Source organism: Ictidomys tridecemlineatus, chromosome 5, assembly GCF_052094955.1.
Source record: "Ictidomys tridecemlineatus isolate mIctTri1 chromosome 5, mIctTri1.hap1, whole genome shotgun sequence".
Lineage (NCBI taxonomy): Eukaryota > Metazoa > Chordata > Mammalia > Rodentia > Sciuridae > Ictidomys > Ictidomys tridecemlineatus.
In genome coordinates, this window is record NC_135481.1 from 23612622 (window position 1) to 23637358 (window position 24737).

The following is a 24737-nucleotide window of genomic DNA, read 5'->3' on the forward strand; positions in this document are numbered from 1 at the left end:
TGATAATTGCCATTCTGATTAAAGTGAGATGAAATCTTAAGAGTACTGATGAACATGTTTTTGTATGTTTGTTGATTGACTGTATTTTTTCTTCTGTGAAGTGACTGTTCAGTTCCTTAGCCCATTTATTGATTGAGTTATTATTATTTTTTTTTTAGTGTTAAGTTTTTTAAGTTCTTTACATATTCTGGAGATTAGTGCTCTATCTGAGTTGCGTGTGGTAAAGGTTTTTTTCCTATTCTATGGGCGCTCTCATAACTTTATTGATTGTTTCCTTTGCTGAAGAAAAGCCTTTTAGTTTGAATCCATCCTATTTATTGATTCTTCATTTTACTTCTTGTTCTTTAGGAGTCTTGTTAAGGAAGTCAGGTCCTACGCCAACATGATGAACCAACATTTCTTCTATTAGGCACAGGGTCTCTGTTCTATTGTCTAAGTCTTTGATCTACTTCGAGTTGATTTTTGTGCAGGGCGAGAGACAGAGGTTTAATTTCATTTTGCTTTACATGTGGATTTCCATTTTTCCCAGCACCATTTGATGAAGAGGCTATCTTTTCTGTGATGTATGTTTTTGGTGCTTTTGTTTAGTATGTATTTATGTGGGTTTGTCTGTGTGTCTTCTATTTTTCTACATGTTTGTTTTGGTACCAATACCATGCCATTTTTTTGTTACTATTGCTTTGTAGTATAGTTTAAGGTTCGGTATTGTGATGCCTCCTCTTTCACTATTTTTGCTGAGGATTGCTTTGGCTATTCTGGGTCTCTTATTTTTCTATTAGTTGGCCTAATTTTTTTTAACATCCTTATTCTATTGTATAATTTGGCTTAATTTCATTTAGTTCTACAGATAGTTCGTTATTCAAAAATATGGTGGTAGAATGGATTTTATTGTTTTATTGGCATGTTAGTTCTTACAGAGTAGTTACTCAGAGATTATGAACTTCAGTTCTCTTAACTGATTTATTTGAGCTAGGAAAAACATTGAGTGTTGAAACATTTGAATAGTAAGTTTTTTGTGTTTGAATCTGTTTTTTACAGTTTTTCTCATTTTCTGTATTTGTAGTTTTCTTTTGTGGTACTAAGAATCAAACCCCAGGGTCTTGTGCATGCTGGGCATGCTGCTATATGTTTTTAAATTTTTTCCTTTTCTTTTTGGTGCATTATAATTTTATATAATGGTAGGCTTTATTGTTACGTATTTGTACATGCACACAATATAACAGTATAATTTGGTCATTATCATTTCCCAGTATTTCTTCCTTTTTCTCACCTCCTTCTTTGGCCTTAGTCCCTTTCCTCTACTGTGCTGATCTCTCTGAGATTTTTTCATGAGAGATCCTCCCCTAGTTTCTTTTCCTTTCTTTTCTCCTTTCTGGCTTCTACCTATGAAAGAAAACATGTGACCCTTGACTTTCTAAGTTTGCCTTATTTTTCTTAAACACAGTGGTTTCAAGTTCCATCCATTTTCTTACAGTGACATAATTTCATTCTTTTTTATAGCTGAATAAAACTCCATTATCTCTCTGTGTGTGTGTATCTATATATATATATATATGTATATGCACATATATACATATATACGTATATATATTTCATTTCTTTATCCATTCATCCATTGATGGACACCTACATTGGATTCCATAGTTGGGCTATTGTGAATTGTGCTGCTATAAACATGGGTATGCACGAACCTTATAGTATGATGACTTATTGATTCTTTAGGATAAATACTGAGGATTGGTATAGCTGGTTTATATTGTGGTTCCATGCCTAGCCTTTTGAGGAACTGCCATACTGATTTCCATGGTGGTTATACTAATGTACAATCCTACCAACAGTGTAAAAGTGTTCTTTTTTTTTCCCCATTATCTTTTCCAGCCTTTATTATTGTTTGCATTTTTAATGACATTCTGACTGGAATGAGATAAAATCTCCTTGTAGTTTTGATTTGTATTTCCCTGATTGCTACTGAATATTTTTTCATATATTTGTTGACCATTTGTATTTCTTCTTTTGAGAAATGTCATTTTAGTTCATTTGCCAATTTATTAATTTTTTGGTGTTAAGTTTTTTGTCTGTATATATTCTGGATATGAATCTTTTTGTTTTTGTTGTTTTTTTACTGAATATTGAACGCAGAGGTTCTTAACCACTGAACCACATCCCCAGCCCTTTCCATTGTTTATTTTGAGACAGGGTTTTACTAAGTTGCTTAGGGCCTTAATAAGTTGCTGAGGATGGCTTTGAACTTGTGATCCTACTGCTTAGTCTTCTGAATCACTGGAATTACAGGTGTGTGCCATTGCACCCAGCTTTAATATTAAGATTATGTCAGAAGAGTAGCTAGAAAGATTTTCTCCTCTTCTGTAGGTTCTCTCTTCAATTGTGAATTGTTTTCTTCGCTGTATAGAAGCTTTTAAATTTGATACCATCTCATTTATTAAGTGTTGGCATTATTTCCTGAGCCTATAAGGGTCCTATTAAAAAAGTCATTGCTTGTACCTATCTGTTGGAGAGTGGCCTTACAGTTTCTTCAAGGAGTTGCATAGTTCCTGATCTAATTCCTAGGTCTTTGATCCATTTTGAGTTGACTTTAGTGCAGGAGAAGAGATAGGGTCTAGTCTCATTCTTCTATGTTTTCCCTGCCCAATTTGTTAAAAAGGCTCTTTTCTCCAGTATATGTTTTTGGCATCTTTGTTAAGGATCAGATGATTGTATTGGTGTGGAGTTTTCTCTGTGTCTTTTATTCTATTCATTGTTCTATCTATGTGTATATTTTTATGACAGTACTAAGTGTGAGTGTGGTGTTTGTTTTAAATCATAGTTTCGTAGTATAATTTGAAATCAGGTATTGCTTTTTTTGAATTACTTTGTTCTGGGTCTTCTTTTCTTCCAAATGAATTGTAAGACTTTTTTTTTTTTTTCTAGTTCTATGAAGAATGTCATTGGTGTTTTGATGGGGATTGCACTTAATCTGTATATTGCTCTTTGCAGTATGGCCATTTTAACAATATTAATTCTGCCTATCTGGGTACCTGGGAAGTCTTTCCATCTTCTTGTGTCTTTCAGTTTATCTCTTTAGTACTACATAGTTTTTATTGAAGAGGTTTTTATTTCCTTGGTTAGATTGATTCCTCAGTTTTTTTTTAAAGCCCATTGTGAATGGGATTGTTTTCCTGATTTATTTCTCAGCAGATTAATTATTTATGTATAGGAAAGTTATTGATTTTTGAATGTTGATTTTGTAACCTGCTACTTTGCTGAATTGGTTTATTATTATCTTCTGGTGGAGTTTTAATATGAGATCATATTGTCTGCAAACAGTGATAATTTGACTTCTTCCTTTTCTGTTTTTATCCCATTTATTTCCTTCTCTTGCTTAATTGCTCTGGCTAGAATTTCTAGTATTATCTTGAATAGGAGTGGTGAGAATGGACGTCCTTGTCTTGTTCCAGATTTTAAAGGAAATGCTTTTATTTTTTTTCCCCATTTGCTGTGATGTTGGCTTAGGGTTTGTCATATATTGTCTTTAAGATGTTGAAATTAAGTCCTTCTACCCCTTATTTTTTTAGTGTTATTTAATCATCAATGGTTGTTGAATTTTTTTAGACTTTTTCTGTTACAATGAGTAAGTAATTTTTGTGCTTAATTCTGTTTCTGTGTTAAATTATATTTGTTGATTTATCCATAAGTTAAACCATACTTGCAACCTTGGAATAAAACCTGCTTGGTCATGATGTGCAATCTTCTTAATATGTTATTGAGTACAGTTTGCTAATATTTTACTAAGGATTTTTGCATCTAAGTTCATCAGGGATATTGGTCTGTAGATTTCTTTTGTTGATGTGTTTTTATTTGGCTCTGGTATCGGGGTGATACTGACTTCATAGAATGAATTTGGTGGAACACCTTTCGATGGCATGGACTAATTTGAGGTAACTTGTTACTTCTTCTTTAAAGAATTCAGCTGAAAATCCATCTGTTCCTGGGCTTTTCTTTATTGGAAAGCTTTTTATTACTGCTTTTATCTCATTGCTAGTTCATCTGAGTTTTCTATGTCCTCTTGATTTAATTTTTAAGAAATGTAACCATTTCTTCTGAGATTTCATTTTTTTTTTTTTTTTTTTTTTAGTATAAGTTTTCCAAATTGTCCCTAATGATCCACTGGATTTCTGTGATGTCTGTGGTGATTTTTCCTTTTCATCTCTAATTTTATTAATTGGGATTTTCTCTCTTTTTCTTTTAATTAGTTTAGCTAAGGGTTTATCAATTTTGTTTATCTTGGCAAAGAAGAACTGTTTCATTCACTGTTTTGTATATTTTTTTATACAAATATATATGGACACAATACCTTTAATTTATGTATTTATTTTTATGTGGTGCTAAGAATTGAACCCAATGCCTCATACATTCTAGGCAAGTACTCTACTATTGAGCTACAACCCTAGCCTGTTTTATATTCTTTACTTATTCTCAATTTTGTTGATTTTGTCTCTGATTTTATTTATTTCCTTCTACTGCTTTTAGGATTGATTTGTTCTTGTTTTTCAAGGGCTTTGAGATGCATCATTAGGTTTTTTATTTGGGATCTTTCGATTTTCTTGTGTAGACATTCATATTTATAAACTTTCTTCTTAGACCCACCTTCACAGTGTCCTAGAGATTCTGGTACGTTGTATCACTATTCTCTCTCTCTCTTTTTTTTTTTTTTAAAAGAGAGAGTGAGAGAGAGGGGGACAGAGAGAGAGAGAGAGAATTTTAACATTTATTTATTTTTTCTTTGTTCTCGGCGGACACAACATCTTTGTTGGTATGTGGTGCTGCTGAGGATCGAACCCGGGCCGCACGCATGCTAGGCGAGCGCGCTACCGCTTGAGCCACATCCCCAGCCCCACTATTCTCATTTGATTCAAAGAATTCAAGAACTTCTTATATGATTTCTTCTATCACCCATTGATCATTCAGTAGTGCATTGTTTAATGTCCATGGTTTTATATAATCTCTATGGTTTTTGGCGTTGATTTCTAATTTTATTCTATTATGATTTGAAAAGATAAGGAATTTTAATCCCCCCCCCTTTTTTGTATTTGCTAAGAGTTGCTTTGTGGCCTAAAATATGTTCTATTTTGGAGAAGGTTCCATGAGCTTCTGAGAAGAAAGTGTATTCACTTTTTGTTGAATGAAATATTCCATACATGTCTGTTGAGTCAATTTGGTTTGGATAACTTATCATTGGTGAGAGAGTTGTATTGAAATTATCTAGTATTATTGTGCTGGGGTCTATATGAGTCTTTGAGTAGTGTCTGATTTCTGTGATTGAATGCACCCACAGTTGTGGCATAAATGTTTACTATTGTTATATCTTCTTGGATTGTTCCCTTTACCAGTGTGAACTGATCATTTTTGTCTCTTCAGATTAATTTTGGTTTGAAATCTACTGTATCAGATATTCAGAGTAGTACTCCTGCTTGTTTTGGGGTTCTATTTGTATGGTATATCAATTTCCATCTTTTCACTTACAGCCTTTGCGTATAAAGCGAGTCTCTTGAAAATAACATCTAGTTGGGTCTTGTTTTTTAATCACTTCTGCCAGCCTGTCTTTTAATTAGAGTGTTGAGAACATTTCTATTTTGTATTATTAATTCTTGCCATTTTAATTTATTTATAATATTTAACTTCTCATTTACTTAGCTGCTCTTCAAATGAGATCTGACTTTTTTTGTGTGAGCTTAGGCATTTATTTTGTTTTTGATTTCTTCTGTGTGGAGTATTTCTTTCAGAGTTTTTTGTAGTGCTGGCTTAATAATCATGAATTTTTTTTAGTTTTTGCTTATCTTGAGAGGTTTTTATTTCTTCTTTGATTCTTAAGGATAGCTTGCTGCATATAGCAGTCTTGGTTAATAGTTATTTTCTTTCAGGACTTAGAACACATTCTAAACCCTCCTGGCTTTTAGAGTTTGTGCTAAGAAATTGGAAATAATTTTGATCGACTTGCTTCCACATGTGATGATATTTTTCTCTTGACACTTTAAAAAATCTATACTTGTTCTATATGTTAGGCATTTTAATTTTAATGTGTCATGGAGAGGTTCTTTTTTGATCTGGTCTATTTGAAGTTCTCTATGTAGCCTATATCTGGATATCCATCTCATTCTCAAGGTTTGAAAAACTTTCTGTTCTTATTTCCCTGAAGAGGTTATCCACTCATTTCATTATCCTACATTTCACAACCCTCTTCAATTCCAGTGATTCTCAAATTGGTCTCTTAATGTTGTCCCAGAGTTCTTGCATATTCTGTTCATGATTACTTGTTTTCTTTTCTTTAATACTGTGTGAGTGTTCAAGGCCAGTTACTTTGTCTTCCAGCTCTGAGATTCTGTCTTTAGCATAGTCTACTATATTAGAGAGACTCTCAGCTGAACATTTTATTTGATTTATTGTATCATTTATTTCCAAGATTTTTATTTTGTTCTTTTTAAATTATGCCATCTCCATATTAAATTTTTCATTGATATCCTGTACTGACTTCTTCAGTGCATTCGGTAGTTTTCTGTATTCTCTTGGAATTCATTGATCATTTTTATAATCATTCTTTTGAATTGTTTATCTGATATTTTGTCCACTTCAGTATTTTAGGGGTTAGTTGCTGGGGAATTATGAAAGTTAGAGGCACCATGTTACCTTATTTTTTCTTATTTCTTGTGTTTCTGTGTTTTCTATATTTGTTAGGATGACTTTCTCTTCTAATCTTTTGTGTGGCCTTTTTAGGGCACGACCTTCTCTTCCAAGAGTGTCCTTAAAATGATCTAGATTGAGACCCCTTGTAGGTGTGGTACCCTCTGCCTTTGTGTTAATTTTGTTTTTGCTGTAGGTATGGATGTCCATGAGTGGGACCCAAGGGCCACACCTAGCTGTTTCTACTTGGGGCCATGTCATTAGTTTTTTTTTTTTTTTTTTGTCTCCTCTATTCTTTATATTAAAATATGGATGAACTGTGAGTGTTGTTAATTTGCCTGAGGAGCAGGGTGTGCTTTCTTTTGAATCAATTTAGTTCAGCAGTAACATCTCTACACTTTGAACTAGTAGTATCTCTCTATATTGTCAGCAATTCACAGAAAAAGGGGAAACAAATAGAACCAACCAAATGAAACAGTATGCAGCATTGAAGTAAATACCTGGTGGCTAATATGACATCTAGAACACTGATTACAATGAAAACAGGAATAGTGAAGTCAGCAGTTACCACCAGCAAAAACAATAAATAACTGTGAACTAGTTCTAGCATTAAAGACGGGTGTCAACTACGTCATTCATAGTATTAATAACTGCAACAACATGAATGGCGGTGGCAGGAGTTATATAAACCAAACATTTCTAAAAGATTATTAAAAATACCATCAAGAGAAAAGAGAATGTGATAGAAAGGTAGATGAAAGTTTCGAATTTTCAAATGGAGATAATGCAGGAGAGATGTAGCAAATGATGTTTATAAAGAAGCAGGAGAGGGCTGGGATTGTAGCTCAGTGGTAGAGTGCTCACCTTGTATGTAGAAGGCACTGGGTTCGATCCTCAGCACACATAAAAGTAAAAAAATAAAAGTATTGTTTCTATCTAAAACTAAAAAATTATTAAAAAAGAAGGAGAGAAAAATAGAAAAAAAATAATGGGAAAGAGAATAATTGAACTTGGCTGTTAGTAGGATAAGAAAGGTAAGAAACAAGAGAAATAAAGAGAAAGCAAAACCAAAATAAACAAGTCAAAAACCCTAACCCTCAAAAGAAAAAGTAAGGAGAAATAACAATTATTTAAAAATGCTAAAAAAAAGAAAGAAAGAAAGAAATGTGTACATAATGCACAAACCAATCAGCATAGCAAGAACACACACACAAGATTTTTAATGAAAAATGAAAGAATTATCTCTTCTGAGGTGGTTAAAATAGTTGATACAAATGGATGGTAAGTGCTATGCCCAACTGTTCTCCTTTCTGTTTCTTCTTAGACTATATATTGAAACCCAGAGAGAGAGCAAGGGCTGGGGTTGTTAACCCCTTCTTCTCGTTGTGTTGCTCACCATGATGCCTGCTATAGTGATCTAAAACTAAATTTGGTAGAAACAGTTCTCAGCTTCCCGCTTCACCATATAAAGTAGGATAGAATAGGAAGTACTATTGATTGGAGTGTTGTCTGCACAGATGAGATCTATGTACTCCCAGGGTAGAGTTGCTGCAGAATCCTATGAAGGGAGTTCTGGCATCTGGGACTTAGGTCTAATCAGGCCTAGGAACCTTGTTCAGTGGTATTTGCTTTGGAAAGAATAGATGAACACACCTCTAGGGCCAGGCAGATCTAATCTTCTAGGAGTCTGGATCTCATTAATAAATTCACTGGGCAGGGGAACCAGTCCTCCACACTCTCTGGTGCCCAGTAACACAGTCTTCTCAGGCTTAGTCCCTGAGAGTATTCACACTTGTCTCTTCGATTTCTCCACCCTCTTCAGCTGGTCACATGAGCTGCCAGACTCAATGGAAAGTGAGTTGCACTCCCCTTTGTTTTTTGACTTGAATCTCCTCGGTGCAGTCTTCTCTCTATCTGTTCACTGGCATTCTGCTAGGTACACCCTAGGCTACATGTTAGATGCTTGTCCAGACAGTATGGCAATGTTTGCTCTGATCTCCCAGCTACTGTAGCAGCAAGCTACAGCATGGCCTTCTTAAGATGGCTTCCACTGATCTCTGCTTGCCAGTTGAGAAATATATAGCACTTATAAACACCAGTCATTCTGCAGCATGTGAGTAAGTTAAGTTCAGGTTGCTTTTCTGATCCATAAGTTTTTCCATCCCAAATCAGACTTTTGTGCTTCTCTGTGTTATCCCTCCTCTCTGTGGTGAACGATTGCTACTGATGCTTCAGCAACCAGCTTGGCTCCAGTGTACTCTTTCTTGTTCTTTATTCAATGCACCCAAATTTATGAATCTCTAAGACACTCTGTCTAATATTGAATTTTAGTGTATTCCCTCTTTCACCCACCTAAATGAGAAGCAGTATTCCCACTGCTTGAATCTAGAGTCATGGAGTAACTGAAAATGCAGCCTTCCTCTGATCTGCCATCTTGAATTTCCTGTAGGTTTCTCTAATCAAGAAAACAGTATTTCCTATTCAACTCCATAATAAATGAAAATAGTCAGTGGACTGGGCTGACTTGTAGGTTCCCACTTAAAATTATGCAGTGCCTACATATGAAACTGGAAGGATTATAATGTCTTAACAAGAACAATAATGTGTTTAGTAGGTAACCTCTTATTTCATTTAGAGACTAATGGTTCCTTTAAAAAAATAGTTATTTAAATAGATAGCCCCTTTTTTCTATTTCATTGCTGACCCTTTCTAACACAGCTCTTAAGGGACCATTTCTTTGGCTTCTTAAGGTGTATTCTGCTCCTGTATTATTCATTTTAATGTTTTCAGGTAACTGAATGAGCAAGTTAGTATTGAATACTTTGGATTAAATTTAAAATATTTTCCTCTTCTCATTTTAATTTACAATTTTTATGTTTATGATGTTTCTGGAATAAATTTTTTTATAATATAAAGCAGTTATTGAGTTTGAGTCATGTGGATGTATATGGTATCTCATCACTAAGGTTCTGGCATACCAAAACTAGTTGCAGTACTTTTAAAAATCTAAACTATTACTTAGAAAATTAGATACACATTTATTTTTGCCTGTATAATTTGATTTAATCCAACATGTTATTAGTTTTAGTAAATATTAGACTTTGATTTAAGGAATAATCATTAAGATAAAAAGCACTCATTTAAGAAATAAACAAGATATAAATTACAAAGACTATATTTCAGAAGAATACACTCAAATTTATATATTATCTTCCCTTAAATTATCTAGACCTTAAAAATTCAGGAAAGTATTTATTATCAGAATTTTTAAAATGTGCCTATTTATTTTCTTTTTTGAACCATGAAGATTTGCAGCATGGAGTCTTCTGTGCTTCGTTCAAGTTTGACAGTACTATATTGGACAAATTTGAATAATGACAATTCTTCACTAAGGCAGGATAGTAATTTACTATTTATTTTTAAACTATAACACATGGATTATAAATTTTACATATGGAGTACTAGTGAATAATTCTGAGTTCCTTGAATGATTTAGTTCTTAGGACTTATCTCCAGAAATAGAAAAGGAATAACTTAAGAAAATAAGCTAAATATTCATAAGTCATTTGGAATTTCTCTCTATTAAGTTTTCTGTACAAAAAAACATAACAGTAAATTTGGAACATCATAAAGCCTTCTCAACCTTTATATGGCTCCGTCTTTTTTAGTTTACTTTTCTGTGAAGCACAGTTATCATTTTATCTTTCTAAATCATAGTATCAGTAATCCAAATTTATATTAGACTTTTAAAGTGGTTTAGCAAAATGGTAATGACTTTGTATGTGGAAAGTTAATTTTAAGTAAGTTGATGAGTTATCTGAGTATCTAGTCCATTGGAGTTTTTTAAAAAAATCAAATAAGGAAATCATTTGTTGATTGTTTGATGGATTGTGATATGGTGCTAGAGATCAAATCCAGGACCCTGAGCATGCTATGCAAGTACTCTACTATTGAGGAGTATCTTTAGCCTGAAAAAATGTGAATGTAAACTAAAGAACCTCTTTCTAAAACTCTTTACTAAATAAAGTTAATTAAAAGAAAGTTAGTCTTCTCAGTGTGTTGAGTATGAAGTCATGGATTGATCAACCAGTTTCTGATTTTCCTAATTTCATATTTTTAACTGTGTTTAGATGTGAAAACAATTTGATATTAAATTCTAAGGTATTATTAGTGAACAGATGAATTACAAATTGAATTAATACAATAGAAGTATGATTTTTTTCTTAAAATTTGAAAGTGTTATCAGGAAGAATTGAAAAATCATAATTCATTTTTTAAAAATTTTAAAAACTGAAAATTCAAAGTTCAGTGAATCCCTGATTAATCAGTTATTAATGTTTTCATTTCTATTTCTTCCCACACTAGGCTTTCTCTCCTTCTTTCTTCATATCTCTCTCTCTCTCTCTCTCTTTGTCGATGTCTCTTCTTTCTTCTCTCTCTTCTCTCTCCTCTTTTCTTTTTCACAAGTAGAATATATGTTCCATCTCAGGACAGTGAGTCACATACTAAGGTACAATATTAATTTTTTGGGAGGTACTGGGGATTGAGCCCAGGAACACTCTACCACTGAGCTCTTCATACCCCAGTCCTTGTTATTTTGAGATAGGATCTCACTAAATTGCCCAGGTTGGCCTTGAATTTGGAATCCTTCTGAGTAGCTGGAATTACAGGCATGTCCCCTTGTGCCCAGCCATTGCTATTATTGGTAAAGTGATTTTTCTCAGAATCTACTGGAGAATGTTTTGTTCAACTTTCATTTACCTTAAATTAATTTTTTAAAAACTGGGTATTGAACTTTGGGATACTTTACCACAGAACTTCTTCCCCACCCTTTTTTATTTTTTGAGTCAGGGTCTAATTTGCTGGGCCTGGCCTTGAACTTGCCCCACCTCAGCCTGCAGAATCGCTGGGATTATAGGCATTTGGCATCATGCCAGGCTATAAATTTTTCTTCTTCTTCTTTTTAAATGTTTATTTTTTTAGTCGAACACAATACCTTTATTTTATTTATTTATTTTTGTGGTGCTGAGGATTGAACCTAAGCGAGTGCTCCACTGCTAAACCATAACCCCAGCCCTATAAATTTTCTTTATAAAGATGAAAAGGTATTAGGTTTTGACTCAGTGTAAATACTTACATATTCAGATTTAAAGGAAATATAAATATTGTTTTTGCTAAATTAATGAGAACAAAAATTTGACGATTTCTGATGCTAAAAAACATTGTATAAGGGATATGTATACCATTGGTTTGGACATCATAGCAAGTCAGTGCAATGTAATGCGATGGTCCCTAATCACCTTGTGCATCTGTGCACATATCTGGTACTCTGGAGAATACCGAGAACTGGGTTTTGTAGTGCAGCAGATGCCTGTGGCTTTGTGGGACCAAGTAGGAACACTTCTTTTAAAAATTAAATTCAATACACATTTGAACATCATTTAAGTAACAGGCACTGTAGTAGATGTTGGAAATATATAGGTGAACATGACTTGGACCCCAGTTTTCAAAACTTTACAATCTGTCAAAATATAACAACTAACGACAATATAGTATATAGTATGTGAAGGCTTACATAACAGTTTCCAGTTAGCCTTTCAGTGTTTTTAAAAAATACATGGATTAATCAATAAACAATACATTTTTATTTAAAAATGTTAATGTTGTTAAAAGAAGTAAAGCAGTTTTTATTTAGATGAAAAAAAGAGTTATGTACACAATCCTGGGAATTTGTTTATGGGTGCTATTAAAACCTTATTTGAAATAGTTTTTAATCTTAGACTAAAAGAACTTTTGAGTGTTTGATACATTTGGATACCAACTGTATTTTAGGTTTATATAGCTGTTTAATATTAGCTCTTTTGGGGAAGAAATGGAATAGATAACTGATTTAATTTGGTTTTTGTTTTTGGTGGTGATGTTCTGAATTAGGAAGCTCTGGAGGAATATGTGAAAAAAGTAAGCTGTATTCAGATGGTAAGAAGAAATCCTTAAACACTGGAATTATTACTGTTCAAAACTATGGGTCCCATGTACCTCCCAAAGTCTCTCATATTACTTTTGCTCATGAAGTTGGACATAACTTTGGATCCCCAGTAAGTATTGCCTCATTATTAGATTTTTAAAAAGCTATTAGCCTTTTGAGTATTTTTGTTTGCTTATTTGAGGTAAAAACAAATATACATCTGAATGTTTAGTTTTTATATGCAGTAAGATACTTGATCATACTGAAAGGGAGGAAGATAGAATATTTGTGATTAAAACAAGAAATGTAAGCATAGCAGTACTAGAATTTTGTCTTATTTATTCAGACAGAATAATATCTGTCCATATCTCTTAGCCCTAGAACAGAGTTTAGAACATAATTCACTCTAAATATCTTTTTGAATGAGAAATCCCTTTTTATTGTTTAAAGTGTGTTCAGAATCTTTAACAAATTGTGTAGTGGCTTTCTGCTTTGTTTTTATTAAAGCATTATTGGGATTTACTTGGATTTGCCTATCTTTGCTGAGGAAAAAGATTGTTATCTTAAGATCTTTTTATTATGATAAATTTCTAACCCACATTGAACCCCCACCCCAAGAAAAAGCACAAACTCATATGACCATCATCCAGAATACAGATCTGTAAACCTTTTCTGTAAAGGCCCTGCTAGTAAATATTTTTAGGCAGTGAGGGTAACATTTGGCCTCTGCTACATATTCTTTGTTAGTATAAGCCATACAGGAACAGTCTGTGAGCTATAGTTTGCCAACCCCTGAGTTAAGAGTCAGCAATTGTCAAGATTTCACCATATCTACTTTCTATATTCTTTATTAAGAATGTTTAAAGCAAATTTATCTATCCTCATGTATTTTATTGTAAGTTTCTGAAAAAAAGAGATTTCCTTATACAACCATAATTGATTGTCCTTTTAGCAAAATTAACAGCAATCTTTGGTATCATCTACTACTTACTTTCTCATTATACTGAATTTTAAGTGATCTAAAGATCATTACAACAAAGGAATAGAAATACTGAAAGTATTATATTTTGTGATTTTGGTAGAGCTTATTAAATGTTTGGGAAAATTTCATTTGAAAATTATATGTAAATTTGTTTTCCTTATGCCTTATCACTTGTAAAAATGGAAATTTTTATTATTTAAAAAATAATTTGTTGAGACTGGCAGTGGGTAGCTCAATGGTAAAGCACATGCTTAGTGTGCATGAGGCCCTGGGTTGAATCTCCAATATCAAAATAAATGAATAAATTAAGTAAATATTATATTTGTAGACCAAAATGCAATTCTCTAATTTCTTTAAGATTGTAATATGTAAGTGCTATTTTACTAACTTGTTTTTCTTTTTTTAATCCCAGTCAGAAATTGAGAGATTATTATCAAAAGAGTACTTGATGAGCAAAGAAATTTATGGTTAATTTGCATTTTCAAGTACAGATACATGAATGTCCTTTCTTCTCCACTATCCTCCTTGGTTCCAGGCCTTATGAGGGAATTGCAGTACCTTTTCAACTCCTTTTTTGTCCTCTAGTTCAGGAACGCTCAGATTTTGATGTGTATATAAATCATCTGAGGATCTCAAAATACAGATTTATTTCATTATGTCTTTGGTGGGACCTGAGTTTCTGTATTTCTAACACATTGCCAGGTAATGCTGCTGCTGTTAGTTTGAGGACCACACCTGGAATAGGGAATCTAGACCATTCCCTTTTTCATTTCTCATCTAATCTTTCCCTTGCCTAGCTGCCAGTGAGTTGTTTTTAGTACATTAACATTATATTATGTATTGTTTATTGTTTAATGGATAAATTGGTTCTCATTCTTTGCCTCCCTTGGTGTCTTTTCCTCTTATACCAGACTGTTAATGATTTTACCATGATTTATCACACCCTTGTCTTTTGTGTATATTGTTGATTTTACTATAGATTGCAGTGACATTAAGAATTATACAGTATTGGAATTTTTCTCTTTCTAAAATTCTAATGGTGAGAATAGTGCTAGTGCGATACCTTACAGAAACCAAATTGAATTCTACAGAATGAAAACTTTAAGCAAGATAATATTGGAGAATAGTAAAGAGTTGTTAAATGCTGAATATTGGTTCAGGAGAAAAGCAGGAGATATCAGGAAAGATAAAGATGAAAGTAGAGGTCATATTTTTTATTCTGACCTCAGACTGGGAGCCAAAAATGAAAGTAACTTAAATGGGCTCCCTTGAGTGGTCTGTTTCTTTTTAGAGAATGGAGTTGTTGGTATTCAGAAGAAGATTTTAATTAAATCGAACTGTGATTCTAGTACTAATATTTTTTTGCCTTTTCTCATATGTTCTAAATTATTTAAGGAGCATTGTGAGGTTTTCTTGTTTTAATGCATATCCCCAGGAGGGTAGGGGCTGCTGGGATCTGGTAGTGTTTTTTTGCTTAGTCTCAGTTCTGGTCACATAACTGTGTTTACTTTGAGAAAATTCAGGGAGTTGTGCTTTGGTGCTTTTGTGTATAACTGATACTTTGACAGAATTTACCAATCCTAGGAAACACACACACATACACATATTTCTGTTTCCTGTTTATTCTGCAAAGCAGTATTTTGACTTTATGTCTTGAGTTTTCCTAATTTCATTGTAAAATGGATCATTGTGTTTTTATCTTTAGCATTTTTATTCATCTTTCTTAGGTACTGTTTAATGAGTTAGCTGTCTTTGATTCCTATTCTCTATATACTTAGTTCCATGCTAGTCTCTTTTGTTTCCTTTCCCTTTCTCTCTCTTCCCCCACTTCTCTCTGAACTAGTCATAGCATATTATTTTACCATATATTTTAATATATAGCAATTTTATAGTAGTTTATTAGCACTGTTACTAGTTTTAAAAGTAGATGAGTTTATTTTTTATAGGATTTTATGACAGTTTGTCCTCAATTCTAGTTCCTATCAGTTTTTGTGGCTAGCCTTCTGAGATTCCTTCTCTTTTAAAAAAGACAATGACCCCTAACAGAGCAAAATTATTTTTCTGTTTAGTTTCGAACAATTGTAAGATCCTTCCTAAAGGAGAGTCCTCGGCTTCCATTTTTTTCTCTGATCAGAAAATTACATTTAATCAGATGACCTGAAAACCTTATTTTACTTCCTGTTTATATAACTCTATATTCTGTTTGACAGCATGATTCTGGAACAGAGTGCACACCAGGAGAATCTAAGAATTTAGGACAAAAAGAAAATGGCAATTACATCATGTATGCAAGAGCAACATCTGGGGACAAACTTAACAACAATAAATTCTCACTCTGTAGCATTAGAAATATAAGCCAAGTTCTTGAGAAGAAGAGAAACAACTGTTTTGTTGGTATGTATATTTTCCTAACATTTTATTATGAACATTTTCAAACATTCAGAAAATGAAAAAATTACAGTGAGCACTTGGTTGTATTTGTGTTATCATGTAGCTATTATTCATTCCTTATTAGTTATCCATATTGTTTGTAGTTTTTTTTTAAATACAAGTGAAACACACAAATCTTAAGTGCAGCATTTGATAAAATTGGCAAATGCATTTATCTATATAACTAAGCAACCATCAAGATATAAAACATGGGGCTGGGGATATGACTCAAACAGTGGTGCGCTCTCCTGGCATGGCTGGGGGCTGAGTTCAATCCTCAGCACCACATACAAATAGGGTAAAGATGTGTCCACTGAAACTAAAAAATGAATATTAAAAATTCTCTCTCTCTCTCAAAAAAAAAAAAAGATATAAAACATTTCTGTCACCTAAGAAAGCTCTTTTATTCCCTGTCCTAATCAATCCCTGTCCTCAGCACATTCCCAAAGGCAAATACTAGCAGACTTATTTCACCATAGATTGGTTTTGCCTCTTAATATTTCATATAAGTGGAATCATAATAGTTTGTACCCCTTTGTGGAAGACTAATTTTAACTTAGTATAATATTTTTTTCTTTATTTAAATTTATATATGACAGTGGAATGCATTACAATTCTTATTACATGTATAGAGCACAATTTTTCATATCTTTGGTTGTATACATAGTATATTCATACCAATTCGTGTCTTCAAACCTATACTTTGGATAATAATGACCATCACGTTCCTCCATCATTAATAACTCTATACCCCCTCCCTTACCTTCCAATCCCTCTGTTCTATCAAGAGTTCTTCTATTCCTCCCGTGCTCCCTCTCCCTATCCCACTATGAATCAACCTCCTTTTTTTTTTTTTAAAGAGAGAGAGAATTTTTTTAATATTTATTTTTTTTTAGTTTTTGGCGGACACAACATCTTTGTTTGTATGTGGTACTGAGGATCGATCCTGGGCTGCACTCATGCCAGTGCGCTACCACTTGAGCCACATCCCCAGCCTGAATCAGCCTCCTTATATCAAAGAAAATATTTGGTATTTGGTTTTTAGGAATTGGCTAACTTCATTTAGCATTATCTTCTCTAACTCCATCCATTTATCTGCAAATGCCACGATTTTATTCTCTTTTATTGCTGTGTAATATTCCATTGTGTATATATGCCACATTTTTTTTTTTATCCATTCATCTATTGAAGGGCATCTAGGTTGATTCCACAGTTTAGCTATTGCAAATTGTACTGCTATAAACATTGATGTGGCTATGTCCCTGTGGTCAAATGGTGGTTCCATTCCCAATTTTCCAAGAAATCTCCATACTGCTTTCCATATTGGCTGTACCGATTTGCAGTTCCACCAGCAGTGTATGAGTGTACCTTTTTCCCCCACATCTTCGCCAACAATTATTGTTGTTTGTATGCATAATAGCTGCCATTCTGACTGGAGTGAGATGAAATCTAAGAGTGGTTTTGATTTGCATTTCTCTAATTGCTAGTGATGATGAACATTTTTTCATGTATTTGTTGATTGATTATACATCATCTTCTGAGAAGTGTCTGTTCAGTTTCTTGGCGCATTTATTGATTGGATTTTTTTGGGGGGGTGTTTAGCTCTTTGAGTTTTTTATATACCTCAGTGATTAGTGCTCTATCTGATGTGTGAGGGGTAAAGATTTGCTCCCAAGATATAGGCTCTCTATTCACCTCACAGATTGTTTCTTTTGCAGAGAAGAAACTTTTTAGTTTAGTCCATCCCATTTATTAATTCTTGATTTTAATTCTTGTGCCACAGAAGTCTTATTAAGGAAGTTGGGGCCTAATCCCACATGAAGGAGATTAGGGCCTACTTTTTCTTCTATTAGACGCAAGGTCTCTGGTTATATTCCTAAGTCCTTGATCCATTTTGAGTTGAGTTTTGTGCATGGTGAGAGATAGGGGTTTAATTTCATTTTGTTGCATATGGATTTCCAGTTTTCCCAGCACCATTTGTTGAAGAGGCTCTCGTTTCTCCAGTGCATATTCTTGTACCTTTGTCTAATATGAGGTAATTGTAGTTTTGTGGGTTAGCCTCTGTGTTCTCTATTCTGTACCATTGGTGTACCAGTCTGTTTTGGTGCCAATATCATGCTGTTTTATTACTGTTGCTCTGCAGTATAGTTTAAGGTCTGGTATAGTGATGCCACCTGCTTCACTCTTCCTGCTAAGGATTGCTTTAGCTATTCCGGGTCTCTTATTTTTGCAGATGAATTTCATGATTACTTTTTCTATTTCTTTGAGGAATTTCATTGGAATTTTGATTGGAATTGCATTAAATCTATATAGTGCTTTTTACGGTCATTTTGATAATACTAATTCTGCCTATCTAAGAGCAAGGTATATCTTTCCATCTTCTAAGGTCTTCCTTGATTTTTTTCTTTAGGGTTCTGTAATTTTCATTACATAGATCTTTCACCTCTTTCATTAAGTTGATAGCCAAGGTTGTTTTTTTTTTTTTTTTTTTTTTTGAGGCTATTGAGAATGGGGTAGTTTTTCTCATTTCCCTTTCTGAGGATTTGTCACTGATATACAGAAATGCCTTTGATTTATGGGTGTTGATTTTATATCCTGCTACTTTGCTGAATTCATTTATTCTAGAAGTTTTCTGGTGGAACTTTTAGGTTCTTCCAGGTATAGAATCATATTATCAGCAAATAATGCCAGTTTGAGTTCTTCTTTTCCTATGTGTATCCCTTTAATTTCTTTCATCTATCTAATTGCTCTGGCCAGTGTTTCAAGAACTATGTTAAATAGAAGTGGTGAAAGAGGGCATCCCTGTCTTGTTCCAGTTTTTAGAGGAAATGCCTTCAATTTTTCTCCATTTAGAATGATGTTGGCCTGGGGCTTATTGTAGATAGCCTTTACGATGTTGAGATATGTTCCTGTTATCCCTAGTTTTTCTAGTGTTTTTAACATATAAAGGTGCAATATTTTGTCAAATGCTTTTTGTGCATCTATTGAGATGATCATATGATTCTTATCTTTGAATCTATTGATGTGATGAATTATATTTATTGATTTCCGTATGTTGAACCAATCTTGCATCCCTTGGATGAATCCCACTTGATCATGATGCATGATCTTTTTGATATGTTTTTGTATTCGATTTGCCAGAATTTTATTCAGAATTTTTGCATCTATGTTCATTAGAGAGATGGTCTGAAGTTCTCTTTTTTTGATATGTCTTTGCCTGGTTTTGGAATCAAGAGTGATATTGGCCTCATAGAATAAGTTTGGAAGTGCTACCTCTTTTTCTACTTCCTGAAATATTTTGGAGAGTATAGGTTTTAGTGTTAGTTCTTTTTTAAAGGCCTTGTAGAACTGGGCTGTGTTTCCATCTGGTCCTGGGCTTTTCTTGGTTGGTAGACTTTTGATGGCATCTGTTATTTCGTCACTTGAAATTGATCTGTTTAAATTGTGTATATCATCCTGATTCAATTTGGGCAAATTATATGACTCTAGAAATTTGTCGATGCCTTCGATATTTTCTATTTTATTGGAGTACAGGTTTGCAAAATAATTTCTAATTATCTTCTGTATTTCTGTAGTATTTGTTGTGATATTTCCTTTTTCATCATATATGTTAGTGATTTGAGTTTTCTCTCTCCTTCTCTTTGTTAGCATGGCTAAGGGTCTGTCAATTTTATTTATTGTTTCAAAGAACCAACTTTTTGTTCTGTCAAATTTTTCAGTTGTTTTTTCAGTTTCAATTTCATTAATTTCAGCTCTGATTTTAATTATTTCCTGTCTTCTGCTGCTTTTGGTGTTGATTTGTTCTTCTTTTTCTAGGGCTTTGAGATATTGTGTTAAGTCATTTATTTGTTGACTTTTTCTTCTTTTAAGGAATGAACTCCATGCAATGAACTTTGCTCTTAGAACTGCTTTCATAGTGCCCAGAGATTTCGATATCTTGTATCTATTATCTCATTCACGTTTAAAAACTTTTTAATCTTCTTCTTGATGTCTTCTGTAACCCATTGTTCATTCAGTAGCATATTATTTAGTCTTCAGGTGTTGGAGTGGATTTTATTTCTTATTTTATCATTGATTTCTAATTTCATCCCATTATGATTATGATCTGATAGAATGCAGGGTAGTATCTCTACTTTTTTGTATTTGCTAAGAGTTGCTTTGTGGCATAGTATATGGTCTCTTAGAGAAGGATCCATGAGCTGCTGAAGAGTAAGTATATTCTCTCATTGAAGAATGGAATATTCTATATATGGTCAGTTAAGTCACAGTTATTCATTGTATTATTTGAGTTCTATAGTTTCTTTGTTAGCTTTTGTTTGGAAGATCTATCTAGTGATGAAAGAGGTGTGTTAAAGTCACCCAAAATTATTGTATTGTGGTCTGTTTGACTCTTGAACTTGAGTTTGTTTGATGAACATGGCTACTCCGTTGTTCGGGGCATATATATTTATAAGTGTCCTTCTTTATCCTTTTTGATTGACTTTAATTTAAATAAATTTCTACTTTATGATATAAGGATGGAAATCCCTGCTTTTTTCCAAGGTCCACGTGAGTGGTATGATTTTTCCCAACCCTTTACGTTCAGTTTGTTAATGTCTTTTTCTGTGAGATGAGTCTCTTGGAGGCACATTTTGTTGGGTCATTTTTTTTTTTTTTAATCCAATCTGCTAGTCTGTGTCTTTTGGTAGGTGAGTTTAGGCCATTAACATTCAGGCTTATTATTGAGACATGATTTGTATTCCCAGCCATTTTTGTTTATTTTTGGTATTTAATATGACTTGGTTTCTCCTCTGATTACATTTTCCTTTAGTGTAATCCCTCCCTCTGCTGATTTTCATCATTATTTTTCATTTCCTCTTCTTGGAGTATTTTGTTGAAGATGTTCTGTAGTGCAGGCTTTCTAGTTGTAAATTCTTTTAACTTTTGATTATCATGGAAGGTTTTTATTTCATCATCAAATCTACAACTTAGTTTTGCTTGGTATAAGATTCTTGATTGGGGGCTGGGAATGTGGCTCAAGCAGTAATGTGCTCGCCTGGCATGCTCGGGGTTCTGGGTTCAATCTTCAACACCACATAAAAATAAAATAAAGATGTTGTCCACCGAAAACTGAAAAATAAATATTAAAAAATTCTTCTTCTCTCTCTCTCTCTCAAAAAAAAAAAAAAAAAGATTCTTGGTTGGCATCCATTTTCTTTCAGAGGTTGGTATATATTGTTCCATGATCTGCTGGCTTTGAGGGTCTGGGTTGAAAAAAATCTGCTGAGATACGAATTGGTCCCCCCATATGTGATCTGATTCCTCTCTCTTGCAGCTTTTAAGAGTCTATCCTTATTCTGTATGCTAGGCATTTTCATTATAATGTGCCTTGGTGTAGATTTGTTCATTTGGTGTCCTGTAAGCCTCTTGTATTTAATTTCCCGATTCATTCTTGATGCTTAGGAAATTTTCTGATATTATTTCATTGAAGAGATTGTACATTCTTTTGGTTTGAAGCTCTGTGCTTTCCTCTATTCCAATAACTCTTAGATTTGGCCTTTTGATGCTGTCCCATAATTCTTGGATGTTTTGTTTATGATTTCTAACTTTCTTCACAGTTTGATCAAATTTATTTTCCAGATTATACTTTCTTTCTTCCAAGTGATCTAGTCTGTTGGTTATGCTTTCTATTGAGTTTTTTATTTGATTTATTGCATCCTTCATTTCAAGGATTTCTGGCTGTTTTTTTTTTTCAGAGTCTCTCTCTCTCTCTTGAAGTAATCTTTTGCTATCTGTATTCTCTTATCTCATTACTGAAGTGATCAATTTTTGCCTGTGTTTGCTCATTTACATCATTCTTTAATTCACAGATCATTTTAATTATGAACTTTCTGAACTCCTTCTCTGACATTTCATCAACTTCACTGTCCATGGGTTCTGTTATAATAGTGTCCTGGTTTGTTTGGGGCACTTTCCTCCCTTGTTTTCTCATGTTGTCTATATATTCCTTTCTTGCAGTATGGATCTGAAGTATTACAATTTCTACCCTATATTCTTGTAGTACCCGTGCAGATTGTCTGTACCTCACCTTGATGTTGGGCTTCCAGACCCTACTGGTGTCCCTCAATGGATGCTACTGCATCTTGGATCTGGCCCCTGTGTAAGTTGAAGTGGGTGGATCTCAGCCAGTGGGCATGACCTCCTGTGGTAGTCTGCTGGTTGGAAGGGACAGTCCTGCTCCAAAGCTATGCTCTGGCCATGTCTGCCCCGCTGGGGAAGGGGTGAACCAGGCTTGCTGACAGCCTGAAACGTGGGCTGGTGTGGGTGGTCTGGGCTGGATTTTGGCTCCTGCCATAGTTCATTGGTCCAACTTAGTATAATATTTTGAGATTCATCACTAGTATTTTTCTTTTGTTCCTTTGCAGTGTTGCCTTACATGACTGTATCCCAATTTGTTCAGCCATTTTCTATTGATGAGCACATGTGCTGTATGGGTTTGAACTAATATGAATTAAGCTGCTATGAAATTCTGTCTTATTATAGTAAAATATATATTAAATAAAATTTGCTATATTTTAACCAGTTTAGTACAGTTTAGTGACATTATATTCACAGTGTTGTGCAGTCATCACCATTATCTTTCCAAGTCGTTTCTCTTTTTTTGGTTCAGGTGATTGACAATGACAAAGTGCTTTTTTACATCCTCAGTTCTTTTTATTTTTATTTTGAGACAAGCTCTTTCTGAGTTGGTTAACGCCTCACTAAGTTGCTCAGTCTGGCTTAGAAGTTTCAGTCCTCCTGTCTCAGCTTCTTGAGTTGCTGGGATTGCAGGCATGTACTACCACATCCAGCCTCTGAATTGTTTTTATCAACAGAATTCCTTATCCATTAAGCAGTAGCTCCTGCTTCCTTTTCCATTCAGCTCCTGGTAACCTCTAATCTACTTTCTGTTTTTATGAATTAGCCTATTCTGGGTACCTTATACAAGTGGAATCATACAATGTTTATTCTTTTATATCTCTTATTTCCTCTGACACAATATTTGCAGGGTTTGCTCATTTTATAGTATATATCAGAAGCCCATTCCTATTTGTTAGTAAATATTTCATTGTGTGTACATATCACATTTTTTTTTCATTAATCTGTTATGCCTCTCTTGAGGCATTTAATGAATTCTAAATATTCTACTTTGTCCTAAAGTTTATTTGTGTGTCCTTGTTGTTTTTCACAAGATTATAAGTTACTTCAGGGCAAACACTGAGTGTACATAAAGAGCAGTCAAAGAGGTGTTAAATAAGAATTGAGGCAGATTTTCAGATAAGCCTAGCCTTTTGTTTGTAATGGAAAATGTCCTTGAGATGATTATTAAATCACATAAGGTTATGAGAAGTTAGATTTTCTGTATTCTTCACCTAGTTTGCCTACTGGTAATATCTTGTAAAACTATAGTACAATATCAGAACCACAAGACTTTCATTGATATATGCAGTCCATAGATCTTATTCTGATTTTCCCAGTTTCTTTTGCTTTCATTTCTGTCTTTATTTAGTTCCATACAATTCTGTCACAATTCTATCACATTTATAGATTTAAGTATCCCAATATCGTCATCAAGATTCTTAACAATTTCATCAGCAAAAGGATGTTGCCCATTAATAAGCACATGGCCTACTGTTCACTCTCTTATTCACTTTCCTATTCCACTAACCTCCATTTCTGTAATTTTGTCACTTCAAAATATTATATAAATGGAATCATCCAGCATATAACTTTTTGGGATTGTCTATTTTTTTTTTCCACTGAGCACAATTCCCTGGAGATTTGTGTAACTTGTTTGTAACCAAGTGCTGTGATCCCAGCAATTCAAAAGGTTTGCAAATTCATTAACAATTTAGAGAGACCCTTTCTCAAAACAAATTTAAAAAAAAAGTGCTGGGGAGTTAGCTTAGTGGTAAAGCACACCTAGATTCAATCCCCAGTACAATAAATAACTAAGTACTTTGTAGCAATTGTTTATTCTTTTCTATTTTAAGTAGTATTCCATGATACTATTTAAGTTTGTTTAACCATTCACCTGTTAAGATATCCAGGCTATTTCCAGAGTTTGGCTGTTATGAATAAATTAGCTATAAACATTCATGTGTAAGTTTTTAGTGTGAACATAAGTTTTTATTTTCCTTTGGGGTAAATGCTTTAAGTCCATATAGTTAATTGCTTGTTTTGTTTTGTATATAACTACATGTTTTCTAGGGTGACTGCAGTATTTTACATTCTCATCAGCAATGTATGAATGATTCAGTGTGGGAAGCTGTTTTTGCACGTGATTTGAGCTACCTCCCTGGCTGGGTGTGAGGTGCTTAGACAAGCTGTGTCAGAGCCTTCCCCACCCTTCCCCAGGTGCAAGGGCTTATCCGTGTGGGGTTGTGACTGACCACTGACCTGAAAACCAATCACTGACCCTGACCTTGGAATGCTGCCCCCCTCGACCCTCATTGGATGGAATTTTCCCCTGAATTTTTTGTTCCCCAATAAAAGCTCACTCCCTGGCGTGTTTCTCTCTCTCTTGCTGGCCTCTTGTGTAAACCTCGCTACTGCATCAGGTGGCTAGAGGCAAGAGCTGGGAGAAGCCGTCTCTGAGCTGGGCAAGAAAAAGGTAAATTGAGAGTTATGTGTCTTTAATTTGAACTCACTAGTTAATTTCTATGT

At 33.9% G+C, this 24737-nt stretch overlaps 1 protein-coding gene across 4 annotated transcripts in view; it reads left to right on the top strand.

Moving 5' to 3' along the window:
* The window catches only part of Adam10 (ADAM metallopeptidase domain 10), a 151049-nt gene that overhangs the window by 106302 nt on the left and 20010 nt on the right, over nucleotides 1–24737 (top strand). For all 4 annotated transcript variants that reach the window (XM_078049551.1, XM_078049553.1, XM_005316620.5 and 1 more), the window contains 2 exons: nucleotides 12607–12770; nucleotides 15833–16016. In XM_078049551.1, the coding sequence (XP_077905677.1) occupies nucleotides 12607–12770; nucleotides 15833–16016 (348 nt within the window). The remainder of the gene's footprint in view (nucleotides 1–12606; nucleotides 12771–15832; nucleotides 16017–24737) is intronic.